The sequence below is a fragment of the Gymnodraco acuticeps genome, unplaced genomic scaffold, assembly GCF_902827175.1.
Source record: "Gymnodraco acuticeps unplaced genomic scaffold, fGymAcu1.1, whole genome shotgun sequence".
In the NCBI taxonomy this organism is placed as follows: Eukaryota; Metazoa; Chordata; class Actinopteri; order Perciformes; family Bathydraconidae; genus Gymnodraco; species Gymnodraco acuticeps.
In genome coordinates this window covers 295,448-311,275 of record NW_022991565.1, presented here as the reverse complement: position 1 = coordinate 311,275, position 15,828 = coordinate 295,448, and the positions used below count along the sequence as shown (strand labels likewise).

The 15,828-nt window shown below is 41.9% G+C and overlaps 1 protein-coding gene across 2 annotated transcripts in view; it reads left to right on the top strand.

Annotated features, from left to right (window-relative positions):
- Positions 1-13,517, top strand: part of LOC117533572 (striatin-like) — a gene marked incomplete at its 5' end in the record, with an annotated part of 30,860 nt that extends 17,343 nt beyond the window's left edge. Inside the window, 11 exon segments of one of the 2 annotated variants that reach the window (XM_034197400.1) lie at positions 101-214; positions 1,820-1,963; positions 2,496-2,632; positions 3,096-3,271; positions 4,506-4,553; positions 5,049-5,170; positions 6,366-6,533; positions 8,735-8,875; positions 9,274-9,375; positions 10,843-10,929; positions 12,789-13,517. In XM_034197400.1, the coding sequence (XP_034053291.1) occupies positions 101-214; positions 1,820-1,963; positions 2,496-2,632; positions 3,096-3,271; positions 4,506-4,553; positions 5,049-5,170; positions 6,366-6,533; positions 8,735-8,875; positions 9,274-9,375; positions 10,843-10,929; positions 12,789-12,958 (1,409 nt within the window). 2 annotated transcript variants of the gene reach the window in all.
- Between the last annotated feature and the right edge of the window lie 2,311 nt (positions 13,518-15,828).

The window sequence follows — 15,828 nt, the reverse complement described above, 5'->3', positions numbered from 1 at the left end:
GAACAAGTGGTTCAGCCGCAGGTTTTTGTTCTTTGTTAATGTGTATTCATCTCACAGCTGAGTTTAGTGTGTACTAAGTGTGTAACCGTTGTCCCTGCAGAGAAGGATGACCCCTCCTCTCCGGGGGATCTGGCCTGGGACGTGGACCAGGGTCTGATCGCTCAGCTGAAGGAGCAGTACAGGAAGGAGCGCAAGGGCAAGAAGGGCATAAAGAGTGAGTCCTGCACCCAGTTTAACCCCCCCCCCCCCTCCTCTTCCTGCTTTTATTCGTATTTGTTCCTTTATCTCACTTTGATTTCATGTTTTTCCTCCCCTCACTCTGCCAGGGTTTAACTGTGCTAATGACGAGCATCAAATCAGCTTTTTACTTCATCAGTATCTGCAGACCCACGCCAATTGACTCATCAATGCTCCTTTAACACTTGCAATGACTTGCGTACAGGGTTGCTTAGATAGATGTTAGATGTTTTGCTGACTGACGCTATAACCGTCAATCTCTTGGTGATATTTAGAAAACCACTTGTTTGATTTATTTGTTTAGAAAACATACATCTGGCATATAATTGTTAGAGAATAGACCGTTTAAAGTCTGTACGAGACTGTCAGATACAATACCTCCATTTTTAAGTAAACCAAAACCTATATTCTGCTTTACCAACCCTAAAACCCTAAAACCCTAAAAACCTGTCTCTGCTTTGCCTCAGTGTCTCTCCGTCCCTGTCTCTCAGAGATTTAGTGTTTAAAAGGTTGTATATGTCCCTCTCTTCTCCTCTCGTCTGTGTCTCTTTGTCCTCTTCTTGTTTAGTTGTGTCTCCTTTGTTTTTCTTCTTCTTTCCTTATCGTCACTTCTTTATATTTTCTACTTGAATGTTCTGAAGATCCCCTCACTGTTCTCAAAAGTCCTAAAGCGATGCACTGATTTTAAGCATCACATTCATGCTGCCAATATCATATACAAGTCTTATCTTTCACTCTGATTCATTATAGTGCCATGGGTGTAGCATCAGTCATCCTCTGTGTGTGCAAACAGTAAGGGGCTTTTACAAAATGCATTATGTTCTTGACATTCATCCGTCGTGCAGTTTTCTGATATTGATGAATTATGATATCAAATATGGATGTCAGTGCATCTCTTCGTATCCGGATTGTTGTTCGTGTCTTTGTGTTGATGCAGTTCACAAAACAGCAGCTGGTTCATTTCATCTGTTCCTCTTTGTATACAGAGATTCTTCTTTTTGCCGTTTCCTGTCACTTTGTTTCTCTGGAAATGTATTTTATTTCTTATTTTTTAGTAATAAATGTTCTGATACCTTTCAATTTTGAGGTAATAGTGCTTTTACTTGAGTATTTTGATTTTATGATACTTGAAACGCATACTTTTTATATCTCAGAAGCAAATATGGTACATTTATTACATGATGCAGTAATATACTTCTAATGTTACCCTGTAGCATACTCTACAAAGTGTCTGAAACTGGTTTGCAATTGGGACACTACAACATTAAATAGTATTCGTCAAAACCATTAAATACAATAGTTTGTTTCTGTGGTTCTATTTGCTTCATCTTTTCTGTTGGACTCTGCATCACCCTCTGCTTTACTTCCCTCCTTCATGCTGTTCAGATTTAACTGTCTTTCTTACAACAATATTAACCTTTCTATCACTTTAACTTTTCACTAATGTCTGCTTTTCACCTCTCTCTCTCTCTCTCTCTCCCAAACCTCCCCTTTTCGTTCACCGTCTCTCCGTCTCCTTCTGACTCCATGTTAGTTTCCTCGTCTGATTTTTGTCTCCCTCCTCCTTCCCGTCCTCCTCCAGGACCGAACCGCTCTAAGCTTCAGGACATGTTGGCGAACCTTCGGGACGCAGAGGACCATCCCTCCATGCAGCCGCCCGTCACCCCCCCCTCCCGCCCCATTGTTCCCAGACTCAACGAACAGGAAGTGGGACGCTCTGAAGATGGTAACCTACCCTACTAAACCTGATTTATGTTGTATATGCATCTTAGCTATAACTAATGCTGTTGATATACTGAGATTTTAAGGGTGTCCATTATCATCTGGCCGGGGACAACAGCAGGGGGTTACCTTGGTTGGTGATTGGCTAATGGTTACTCAAGCCAAAACATCGTTATGACATCATAAAGTGGCCAAAATCTGATCAGCTCATTTTCAGACAGGTTTTTATAGAAATGGATCAGGACAGAAAGAGAGAGAATATTTTCTCCTGAAGCTTTCAGAGTCTCTTTCCACAGAGGGGACACATGTTGATGTAGAAGAGACATGAAGAAGAGGGGACACATGTTGATGTAGAAGAGACATGAAGAAGAGGGGACACATGTTGATGTAGAAGAGACATGAAGAAGAGGGGACACATGTTGATGTAGAAGAGACATGAAGAAGAGGGGACACATGTTGATGTAGAGGAGACATGAAGAAGTGGACTTTGCATAATAGGTGACCTTTGAACCCAGGTGTCTGTTTGGTCTCCGTAGAAGCGATGACTTTCCTGCCGTCTCCTGGGAAGTCCTTCATAATGGGCCGAGTGGACGAGGCGGTCTCCAACGAGCTGGGACTGGGAGAACTGGCCGGACTGACTGTGGCCAACGAGGCCGACAGCCTGGCGTACGACGTGAGTACAGAGTAAAACAGTTTGCAGTGGATAAGAGACAGAAAAGTGAGGCCACATTTGTGAGGAAGGAGCTGCTTGGCTTTGGCAGAGGAGATTTGTCACATTTTTCATGGACGCACCCCACATACTCAGCCCTGCTGCTCATTCCACAAATGCTTGTTCCTCACAAATGTGGCACCATTGGAATGGTAAGAAAACAGGCTTTCCAACGGTATAAGATTTATTGCCAAGAAACATTGTTACAACAAATAAATAATCTACCAAACACAGATTTCCTTACTTTTTGTGTTAAGTTTATGTGTAGACTTTATATAGACTTTTTGCACTACTTTTGTTGGATTGTTGGAGGAGCTCAGGTCAGAAGAATTTCATTGCCATTTCTACACCGTAGCTTTGTGCATATGACAATAAAACCTTTGAATCTTGAGACTAGAGTGTAAATTAGACCCCCCTCCCCCCTCAGATCACCAACAACAAAGACGCTCTGAGGAAGACGTGGAACCCGAAGTTCACCCTGAGGAGTCACTTCGACTCGGTGCGAGGTCTGGCTTTCCACCCCGTGGAGCCGGTGCTCGTCACGGCCTCCGAGGACCACACGCTCAAACTGTGGAACCTGCAGAAGACGGCGCCCGCCAAGAAGTGAGGCTTTATGTTAGGAAAAATATCACTCCAGCTTGAGCTTCAATCTCAGGATCCATGTGTTTCTGATCCTCTCCAGAATGGAAGTAGTCATCACATACAGAGCATCAACTAGTTCCTGAACAGTGTCCTTCACATGCTGATATCCAAGAGAGGGAGTTACACAGTCACAAGATGGAGGAATAGAAAGCAGTATTCAATGTTTACTTCAGATTAGCTCCACGTCAGAAATGAGCATGCTTGTCACATGTCTCTCTCCATAGAGGCTGAATCATCATGTTAATCACATAGCTATCATATGCCTCAAACAGTCCTGATGCTCTTCTAGGTAATCACACATCCTGTCATGTTCACAGCTACAGTTGGGATACCTTTGTTATCATGTGACTCTCATATTGGAAGAGGACTTTCAGTATTTTCCCAACACTTTACAATGTCATTCAGGCCAGGGGTGTCCAAACTTTTTTCACCGAGGGCCACATACAGAAAAATATAGGAAAGTCTGGGCCCCTCACTAGAGGCATATCGCCTCGTAAGTTAAGTTATAAGTTAGCTAAATTAATCAAATGTAGGTCAATTATGCCTGATACTTGAAAATGCCTTAAGAAGAAAACCGCCTACATCCCAGCTCTCCAGAGGGTTTACTTAATTTAGTTAGCAGCTCATTCCTTAAAACAGAAGCTCAGATTGATTACAATAAGGAGAAATATGAAGTGTCTACGTCAAGCTTGTTATGTCAATAAGTCATTGGGCTTTTTTCTTATCAACTAAGATTTGTTAGAACATGTTTCCAACTTTAACTGACTGAATTTATTTGAAAAGTGGACTTAAATATTAACACATGAATACTACTGTGTGATAGATTTTTACATATATATTTAAGAAGAAGACAAGCTCAAGTTTCATTTGTGGGCCGTATTACATTATACTTTTTTGAATTTTTGGCTGATTCAAAATGGTCCCCGGGCCGTAGTTTGGACACCCCTGAATCAGGCATTCATGTACTGTAAATATCTACCTCAGTATTTATTTACATGTTTATTCTATTTTATCTTTATTTTGTACCTTGTGTGAACATTGTTTTTCACTCTGCTGCTAAAAAACCCTAAAGTTCCATCTTATCTTATCTTAATCTGAAAAGGGCTATTTCTGGATTTATAATGAAATATTTCAGTGAGATGTGTTTTCTTGTTTTCTGTTAATATAACCTCTGTTCTGGTTGTTTTCCCTCCAGATGTACTGCTTTAGACGTGGAGCCTATCTACACATTCAGAGCTCACAGGTGAGATCCCTTTTCACTTTTTGTTTTAGCAATAAATATATAGATATTTCCTGTAGAACAAAAGCTTAATTAACAGGCTGTTTGAACTCAGCCAAAGAATGTTTATATAAAATATTCAGAAGTTTAAAGAAAATGAAGATACATTTTGAATTTTGATCTTGGACTTTTAGTTATGATTCTGCTTTTACTCAAGTAAAGGACCATTGGAGACATTCTTATATTCATGTTGTACATCAACTTATCTCGTTCTTTTAAATAAAATAACATTAATATTATTCATAACGACATGTTTGTGCGCTGTGCAATAGCTGGCTCCTAGTACTAGGATGGGTTAAATGCAGGGGTCAAATGTCACTATGTGTGCTGTGTATGTATGTGTGGCAGTTAAAGAGGGTTTCATCCTCCAATTCTATCTATTCTATTGGATATTTGATTTCATGATGCTCCACAGAAATGAACTATCTCATTAAAATATAAAAACGTCTCCCTGTGCAGCGGTGCGGTGTTGTGCGTCACGATGAGCTCCAGTGGAGAGCAGTGCTTCAGTGGGGGGGTGGACGGTACCATCCAGAGCTGGAACACCCCCAGCCCCAACATCGACCCCTACGACTCATATGGTACGCTCCAGCAGTAATTTACCTGCATGCAGAGATGGCAAAAGTACACACATCCTTTACTCAAGTAGAAGTACAGATACTCGTGTTTAAACATACTCTGGTAAAAGTAGAAGTACTGACTAAACTTCTTTACTCAAGTCAAAGTAAAGAGGCTTTGAAATGTACTTGAGTAAAAAGTACCCATAACTAGCAGCTGTTTTAAAGAGTACCTGACCTCCCTTTATATTAATAGAACGATAATGTCATTGTTAGCTAATGAATGTTTCCATGCTGAACAACGGCAACATGACAACGTTTCCATTGGTCCCTCTTCTTTAGAGAAGACCAGGAAATGATGGATACACGGATCGTGTTCAAATCAATAGGCACGCAATGACTCTAAATAATAATGATCACGCACCAAACACACATTCAGACTAAAGGAACCAGCTGTTTGGAAAATGAGAGAAGTAGAAAGTACAGGTATTTGTGTTCAACATGTAAGAAGTAGAAAGTACAGGTATTTGTGTTCAACATGTAAGAAGTAGAAAGTACAGGTATTTGAGTTCAACATGTAAGAAGTAGAAAGTACAGGTATTTGGGTTCAACATGTAAGAAGTAGAAAGTACAAGTATTTGAGTTCAACATGTAAGAAGTAGAAAGTACAGGTATTTGGGTTCAACATGGTAAGAAGTAAGAAAGTACAGGTATTTGAGTTCAACATGTAAGAAGTAGAAAGTACAGGTATTTGTGTTCAACATGTAAGAAGTAGAAAGTACAGGTATTTTGGTGTTCAACATGTAAGAAAGTAGAAAGTACAGGTATTTGGTGTTCAACATGTAAGAAGTAGAAAGTACAGGTATTTGTGTTCAACATGTAAGAAGTAGAAAGTACAGGTATTTGTGTTCAACATGTAAGAAGTAGAAAGTACAGGTATTTGGGTTCAAAGTGTAAGAAGTAAAAAGTCATCAGAAAAAGTAGTTGAGTAAAGTACTGATACCAGAAACATGTACTTAAGGACAGTAACACATTATTTGTACTCCACTACTTCCCACCTCTCCCTGCATGACAGCAGATGCAGAAGATGTTATTTTGTAATGTTTGATCCCTGTTTTACTTTTATGTATGCAGCACGATACCAAGTCAAATTCCTCGTACGTGTCAACCTACCTGGTAATAAACCTGTTTCTGATTGTGATTCTGATGTGTCCTGCAGAGCCGTCTGTCCTGCGGGGGGCGCTGCTCGGTCACTCAGACTCAGTTTGGGGTCTGGTCTACAGCTCGGCCCACCAGCGCCTCCTCTCCTGCTCGGCAGATGGTACGGTCCGGCTGTGGAACGCCGCCAGCATCTCGCCGCCTCTCGCTGTCTACAACGAGAGAGGAGGTACGAAACGATGTGATAAAACAAGACAACATCTTCAAGACCCTTTATTGAATTGAATACAAGTCAATAGTTTAAAACAGTAGGGAGACTATAGTATAGACCAGGGGTGCCCAACCAGTCGATCGCGATCGACCGGTCGATCGCGGGGAGATTCCCAGTCGATCGCGAGATGTGTCTAAAAATAGAACAACAATATTCTGTTTTATCGTTAATGTCCTATAACATAATCTTCCCGTGCCAGAATAATGCACTTGAACGCACCAAAGCTTTGTGATTGGCCGGCGTGGCCCCATGTGTGGGGGCGTGGCTGGTGGGCAGTGGGCACTATTTCGCTCACGTTGTCCGTGTCAACAGGAGTGACAGTCCGCACACACACAAGACCGCAATTATGGCAGAAGCAAAAAAGCTCAAAATATATAATTTTCACTCCGAGTGGGAGGATGATTATTTTTGAATCTGTTCCAATTCAAAGTCCATCTGTCTCATCTGCAATGCGAGCGTGGCTTTATCGAAGAAGGGTAATTTAGGAGCGGCATTTCAAAACAGTGCACAAACGCTACGAGACGGAATTCCCTCCTAATTCTGCCCTACGCTCCAAAAGGGGAGGGGCCTGAAAGGACAGCTAAATGCACAGCAGTCCATTTTCACCAGGCCCAACAACAAGAGCAAGGCTGCTACCATAGCATCTTATCGTGTCTGTCACGTTCTTGAGAAACACATGAAGTCTTTCGAAGACGGCGAAGTTGTGAAAGAAGCTTTCCTGGTGGCTGCCGACGCGCTTTTTGGGGACAGTAAAAATAACAGTAGCATTTCAACAGGTTTTTGATATAATAAAAACTCAAGTTAGATACCGTTATTAATCAGCTGTAAGTTTTAGTTTGTTTGAACTTATTCATTATAATTATTGTACAAAATGGTATAAGAATGCAAACTTAAATTGATTATAGTCTATTATCAATTCAGGTTAAGAAACTAGTGTTGCTTGCATCCTATTTTAAAGGCATTTATTTTTATACTCGACTAAAATGCAACAAAAAAGGGTTTGATTCTATTAATGTTGTCTTTTTTATTGCACTTTGGCAGCAGATTCCTGTGTAGCTTCAGATCTGAGTTGTTTTATTAATAAGCCTTATTTTATTGGCAAAGAAAGGGTTCAGAGTATTTTCTTTTTCCCTGTGTCATATGTGGCAGCACTGTTCAATGTTTCTTGAAAACATTACCCACTGTAGTGACGTGTGAATAAACTCCAACTCTGTATCAACAACACTGTTGTGTAACTTCAGTTAAATACTTGTATGTGTGTAGATTAGAAAGAGGTAAGATAAAGGATCTGCAGTATTTTATGAAGTATTCATGGTACAAAGGTCAGTTTTATACAAGTAGAAGTGTGTATTTATTTACCTGGTAGTAGGCTGTCAGTAATGGCTACGCCTCTCTATTTGGACTGGTAGATCTCGGCAGACTGGCAACTTTAAAAGTAGCTCTCGGTTCAAAAAAGGTTGGGCACCCCTGGTATAGACTGTAAAGTATGACTTCCTAGAAGCATGCTGATGTATATTTCATTAAAGGTTGGCTTTTTTCAAATAAAACAAGACCCATCAACAGACTCTGAATAATAATAATAAAACCAATATATAAATAACTATAACGCAACCCTACGCTGTAACTGTTAACACAAACAATGCACCTCAGCTTTAGGCTTACATAACTTGTATAACTTTCAATTGTGTGTGTGTGTGTGTGTGTGTGTGTGTGTGTGTGTGTGTGTGTGTGTGGTGTGTGTGTGTGTGTGTGTGTGTGTGTGTGTGTGTGTGTGTGTGTGTGTGTGCTGTGTGTGTGTGTGTGTGTGTGTGTGTGTGATGTGTGTGTGTGTGTGTGTGTGTGTGTGTGTTGTGTGTGTGTGTGTGTGTGTGTGTGTGTGTGTGTGTGTGTGTGTGTGTGTGTGTGTGTGTGTGTGTGTGTGTGTGTGTGTGTGTGTGTGTGTGTGTGTGTGTGTGTGTGTGTGTGTGTGTGTGTGTGTGTGTGTGGGTGTGTGTGTGTGTGTGGTGTGTGTGGTGTGTGTGTGTGTGTGTGTGGTGTGTGTGTGTGTGTGTGTGTGTGTGTGTGTGTGTGTGTGTGTGTGGTGTGTGTGTGTGTGTGTGTGTGTGTGTGTGTGTGTGTGTGTGTGTGTGTGTGTGTGTGTGTGTGTGTGTGTGTGTCAGAGCTGGGAGTGCCCACCTCGGTGGATCTGGTGAGCAGCGACTCGGCTCACATGGTGACGTCCTTCAGCACCGGACACATCGGACTCTTCAACATGGAGACGCAGCAGCTGGTCCTGCAGCTGGACTCTGCCGGACCTCCAGGTTACATCATAACAATAATAATAATAACACTACATGGGATTTTTATAGCGCTTTTCCTAATGCTCAAAGACACTTCATAAAATCAGAACAGAAACAATACAAAGAAAACAAATAAACGACCATTCACAGGGTGACCTCCACACTCATGAGGGAAACTGTAATACTGTTTAATGTCATTACTACGTCTCTCTCTTGGTTTTAAACAAAACCACATAGTTACACAGACACCAGTTCAACAACATCGTTGTTCTGCTGTGAAAATCCCTCTCCTGCTGCTGTGTGTTCCCTCAATGCTTTGAGATAACACTGTCTCTCTCAGAGTGCTTTCAGTCCCGATGGACTGAAGATTGTGGGTTTTAAATGTTAATGCTGTCCTTCTCACGTCCGCCCACACACAGAGGCTCCCTGCAAGATCAACAAAGTGCTGAGTCATCCCACGCTGCCAATCACCATCACAGCTCAGGAGGACCGGCACATCCAGTTCTTCGATAACAACACAGGTGACAGAGGAGAGCTTTCATTACATTCAAAGATTCAAAGGTTTTATGCAAAATCCACTTTTTCACATCTTGTATACATCAACATGTGTCCCCTCTTCTTCATGTCTCTTCTACATCAACATGTGTCCCCTCTTCTTCATGTCTCTTCTACATCAACATGTCTCCCCTCTTCTTCATGTCTCTTCTACATCAACATGTCTCCCCTCTCTTCATGTCATCTTCTACATCAACATGTGTCCCCTCTTCTTCATGTCTCTTCTACATCACATGTGTCCCCTCGTCTTCATGTCTCTTCTACATCAACTGGTCCCCTCTTCTTCATGTCTCTTCTACATCAACATGTGTCCCCTCTTCTTCATGTCTCTTCTACATCAACATGTGTCCCCTCTTCTTCATGTCTCTTCTGCATCAACATGTGTCCCCTCTTCTTCATGTCTCTTCTACATCAACATGTGTCCCCTCTGTGTAAAGAGACTCTGAAAGTTTCAGGAACAAAGATTCTCTCTGTTTTTGTCCTGATCCATTTCTATAAAAACCTGTCTGAAAATGAGCTGATCAGATTTTGGCCACTTTGTGATGTCATAATGATGTTTTGTCTTGTGTAACCATTAGCCAATCAGCAACCAAGGTAACCCCCCCTCCCCCACCTTATCACCTGAATCTCCTCCTAGAGCACCATTGAGTTCTTTGTAACCAAATATCTCTCAGAGGGGCGTGGGGAGGGGCTCCTTATTTTCATCTAAAGTAACAGACAGAGAATCAGCACTTTTGAAACAGGGCTGAAACAGAGGGGATTATGGGTAATGCTGCAATGATCTGTTTGGTGTTTCAGCCAATGAGAGACAGGCTCTGTATATATCTGAGACCTGTAATATATTGATGAAAAACAGTATAATAGGAGACCTTTAATGTCATATGCACATTCAGTGTAGGAATGGCAATGAAATTCTTATGACTCGAACTCCTCCAACGATGCAACGTATATCATAAAATACAAATAAAAAATGGAGCTAGAAGTCTATATAAGCATACAAATATGATGAAGAACAGAATGTAACATTTAATGTTGTACATTAACTCAAAATTAAAACGGTTAAATAAGGAACACAACGCTAACTTTACATGTCCAATTCTGTTAAATTCATCATGATGTATCCCAATCAGATAGTTCAAAAGGTGTCATTGTTTTCTGACGCCTTACGTCTGTTGAGAGAGAAGACATCACTATTACACTTCAGGGCTATCTCAGTTTGACACACAACCTGCATAACAAGAGTGTTTTTATAGAGAAGTAACTGTCTATCAAGCAAGTGATGCTCCAAAGATGCTACTGAGTTATAGACATTTTTTGAGCTTGACATACAGGGGACTTAAAAAGCTGTAATTCAGTTATATCCAATCTCTTTCTGTCATCAGAGTGATTCAATTGGATAAAGAGTCATTTGTTCTTCTTTTTCCGGTTTGAAGGTAAACTGATCCACTCGATGGTGGCTCACCTGGACTCCGTCACGTGTCTCGCTGTGGATCCAAACGGACTGTACCTCATGTCAGGAAGTACGTATTCAGCCATCATTTCTGTTGTTCATTGTGAAAAATGTAAACATTCAAGGATGGCAAAGCAGGCATTGTTGGGAATAGTCTGTCTGTTTCAAAACAATCTAAGAAAACATGTCTTTATATCAGATCCATTGTACACAGTTACATTTCTTAGCACAGAAACATCAAAAGACTGTTCAGATTTAGGAAGCCTTCACTCTTTATCCTCTATTGAATATCATGAGAGATTCATTGCTGTGTTTAACATTTCAATCGAAACATAAACTAAGACTGGAGCCACACGAGAACGGTAACGCAAACGAACCAAAATCGTTATCAGAAAAGTCTTCCGTCCACACGCAATAGGCACCAGAAACGTGTCCTTCCACACGAGACCGCTCGACCCGCTGGAGACGCTGTATCACTCAATCAATGTTACATTTGTCTCAGTGGACTTCACAGTTTGTACAGAATATCAGTATGACAATACGACACCCTCTATCCTTAGACCCTCTGTCCTTAGACCCTCACATCGTACAAGGAAAAACTTCCGGGAAAACCCACAGCTTAAAGGGAAAATGGGAGAAACCTCAGGGAGAGCAACAGAGGAGGGATCCCTCTCCCAGGACGGACAGACGTGCAATAGATGCCGTGTGTAAATCGAAGAGATAATACATTTGCTGTAGTACATATGCCGGGCCTGTAAGTGGCGCTGTACTTCCGCCACAAAATACACCAAAAGCAGCGAAGAAGACTTCCGAGCATGGTTTCCATGGTTGCCCTTCTGTTTATTCTCCGCGGTGGATTTAGCAGCAGAGGTGAGGAGAGGCAGCAGGTTTTCTCCGTCAGCAGCAGCTGATCTCTCTCTCCTGTCCGAATAGACTTCACTCGCGTTTATGTCCATATCGATCAGATCTAGCTTATGATATGACTGCCTGAGCGTCAAAGGACACTCAAACAATAAGCGACATTTTGCCGGGGAATTTTTGATTTCGGCTTACGGACACTCTGCTGTGCGGGGGGGGGGGGGGGTCTGCTGGAGGCACCTGCTGGGTGCACTGTCCTGCGAGATACCGGGACCTGGCTCGAAACACTCAGAAAACTGTTGTTGTTGTTGTTGGCGAAACACATCAGCAATGACGCGGGTGACACGGGGTGAGCAGGAGAGGTGGGGAGAGGCGGGGCTATGGCGTCATCGTTTTCAGAAAACGATCGTATAGGGCGTAGACACGGAGCCGTTTGGCCCCCCAGAGCATTTCGTCCGCAGATCTACCCACCTTGGGACCCGTTATCGTTATCTGCGTTTCCCTGTTCGGCCTTGTGTGGCCGAACCGTCTATCTGATAGAGAACTGTAGCGGATATGACCGTTTTTGTTCTCGTGTGGCTCCAAAAGAGATGCCCCTTGCAAAATACGAATTACAGTAAAAAAACAAAACAGTAACATTTAGTCAGATTATAAAGTACTATCGAAAATCGGAATATTGTGAGTTTACTCTGAATGGACTGAACACCTTGAAAGACTGATTCACTTTATTGATCCCAAATTGGGAAATGATGTTGTCACAGCAGCAGCAGGTTAGCAAGGCATTGTTTAAATAAATAAACTGTGGGTCTCGAGAAATACATCCTCATTGTCTCCTTCCTTTTCCTGTTTCTCTTCCTCGTCCTCCTCCTCTTCCTCCTCCTCCTCCTCCACTTCTTCCTCTCCTTCTTCCTCTTCCTCCTCCTCCTTCTTCCTCTTCCTCCTCCTCCTCCTCTTCTTCTTCCTCCTCCCCCTCCTCCTCCTTCTTCCTCTTCCTCTTCCTCCTCCTCCTTCTTCCTCTTCCTCTTCCTCCTCCTCCTCTTCCTCTCCTCCTCCTCCTCCTCCTCCTCCCAGGTCACGACTGCTCCATCCGCCTGTGGAACATGGAGAGTAAGACGTGTATCCAGGAGTTCACGGCGCACAGAAAGAAGTCGGAGGAGTCGATCCACGACGTGGCGTTTCACCCGACAAAATGTTACATCGGCAGCGCCGGAGCCGACGCGCTCGCTAAAGTCTTCGTATGACCGGAGACACGGAGGAAATGAGAAAGAGGAGACACGGAGGAAATGAGAGAGAGGAGACACGGAGGAAATGAGAGAGAGGAGAACGTCTCCACATCTGAAAGCTGAAGGAGACAGTTTACCTGGACTGCTCCTTCTAAGATTTGTCAAATATTCCCCCCTCCCCTCTTCCCCTGTTGGGACTTAGGCTGGCCCGGGTCCCGAAAACAAACAAACCTCTGGATGAGACGATGAATGAAAACAGGAAGTGGCAAAAAAAACAAAAAAACAGGAACTCTCAGAAGTTTTCAGTAAAGCTGGAATCTCTTTTCTTTTCTCTCCACCGTCACTGACCCCAGAACAGCCTGTGTCTGTCGGTGTTGCTTAGAAATATCGTTCATGATAATGTGCCTTTTTACTTCACAATATGAATCATTTAAGGTGTTGAGGAAAATGTATTTCGTGAATCAGAAGATCCACTTTTATCTCTCAAAAATAGACAAGAGTAACAACCCACTTTTTCGAATATTCAGTCCGATCTGAATGCTTCTTTTGAACACTAAATCCTTTCGTTTACTAATTTCGCCTCTCGATGACCTCCCACTCTGCACAGAACTCGTGGACTTTTGCTTTCAATCGAATTTGGTGTGCTTTTTCCTGTTTTAAGTTTTTGCTTGCAGCCTGAAGAAGACTTAGTCAGACCCATACAGGTTTCATCCAGTTAACGCTTACACTAGAAGGTAAGAGGTCAAAAGTCATGACCCTTGTTCTGTTTGGAGATGGTAGTGCTGGGTGGACACTCTGAAGGCAGGTCACATGATAAACATCTGGTGGGTTTCATTTCAAAATCTGAGGGTTTTCAACACATTAGTGATCCCATTATTAGACTACAGAAGAATTTATGGCGCATTTCCACTACAGCGCGGTTTAAGAGTGCCGTGCCCGGTCCGTTTTTGGTGGCGTTCCCACTAGGCATAGTTCCGGCTAGCGGGTACTATTTCACAGTTTTTCTGGCTCTCCAAAATCAAGGTTCTTTCCGGGCCAACAACCGGGCTGAGTATGCTAAACTAGTGAGAGAATCGCTGGCAACTACAACAAAATGAACATATTTTACCGTCATTTAATTGTAATACACGTTTCAAAATGATGCCGAAGTAACAACATACTGATACCGGTTAGTAAAAACCATGAATTAATGCTTTGACAAGTCTGCAGACAGACGGCAGGCGAAAAACCTTTTAAAATGCGTGTTTTCTGAATGGAGATCGGCTAAGCTAACGTTGTAAATGCTCCGACCGTCCACACTCACAACAACGGCCTATATAGACATAAATAAACCAGCGACTGTATTCGCCATGACACAGGCAGTCTGTGGTTTGTACTTGTTTAACTTTTGTCTAGTTTCTGAACAGATATGAGGAGCTGTGAGCTCTGACAGCTAACGGCTGGTTTTGTGTTTCTCATTGAAGATAACGTCACGGCTCCGCCTACACTGCGTTACTATAGTTACTACCCCAGTTCCTAAACTGTAATGGAAACGCAGCATAAAGTGAGCCTGGCCTAACGAGGCCTAGCCATACCGTACTAAGCCGAGCGAGGCCCTGCAGTGGAAATGTGCCGTTAGACTCTGTTGATGGAGATGGGGAAGAGTTGCATGAACCAGCAGAAAATCAGGAATTGGCTCGTTGATTGATTTTGTCTTCACTCTGCTCCTGCTGCACTTTGGTGAATTTTTTAAGTTAATTTACATATTTCCGTCAGAGCAGCAAACATACATGAACACACTACTAGCTTAATATCTTTTTTTAACCCCATACTGACAGAAAGAGGAACACTACAGAGAGATGTTACAGCCTCTTGGTCATTTGAATTGAACCCCTTCAGAGTGTTTGGATGCAGCAGTGACATGTTGTTAACGATTACTGTAAAATACTGCACCTGTAAACACATCTGCCGTCATGTGACTCTAATAGTTGTAGATCAAACAGAAAACTTCTCTCCAAAGTGAACAAAAGAATCTGAAATATTTGGGGTTTGATTTCCTTGCCGAAAATCGCTTTCCTGTGAAATATTTTGGATCGAATCCTTTCTGATTCAGTGGTTTTGATCCACGTTGTGCTGCTTTTCATTGTGTATTTAAAGTCTGACAAACTAAAGCTTCATATATATTATTTTTCTTTGTATTAATGAATTACTTACTTAAAAAAAAAACGCCAAATTAAAGCCAAAAGACTCAACGAGGGACGAGGAGTTGCTTCCTACTAAACCCGACAGTTGTTGTTGCTAATGCTAATTAGCTCCTTTTGTTGTGAAATAACATTTAAAGTAACAGCTGTTTTAGTTCCCAAACCACACACACACACACACACACACACACACACACACACTCCCCTCCAGATTTGTAAAACGCTTTATATGCTGACTGCCTGAAAATATTGTATTTTGTGTAATTATTATTATTGTTATTTTGAGCAACGACTAGTTTTTTAAACAACTTTTTGTGTTTGGTGACAGAATTGTAAAAAATACAGGTAGATATTTTTTTTATTCTCTGTTTTACTTGAAGTGTATTCCTTTGGGGTTTCTGCTGGTGTTGTAAGAAGTATTTATTTACTTGACTTTACCTCTCAGCACTACATAACACCTTGTTGCTTTTTACCAAATTATCATCTCAAAAAATTGCAGCTGTTTGTGAGACGGGGGAAAGTTTTGGGTCGGATTTTGTGTTGCTTTTCTTTTAAAATTGCAAATGTGTAAAAAGGGTTAGCAGATGATATGTGTACAGTTTTAAAGCAGATCTATTTATAAACGTGGTGTAATTTAAGGGAAATTCAGTGAATCATTTATGGACTTTAAAGTGAGCTGAACGATCAAATATTATTTATGTTACACGT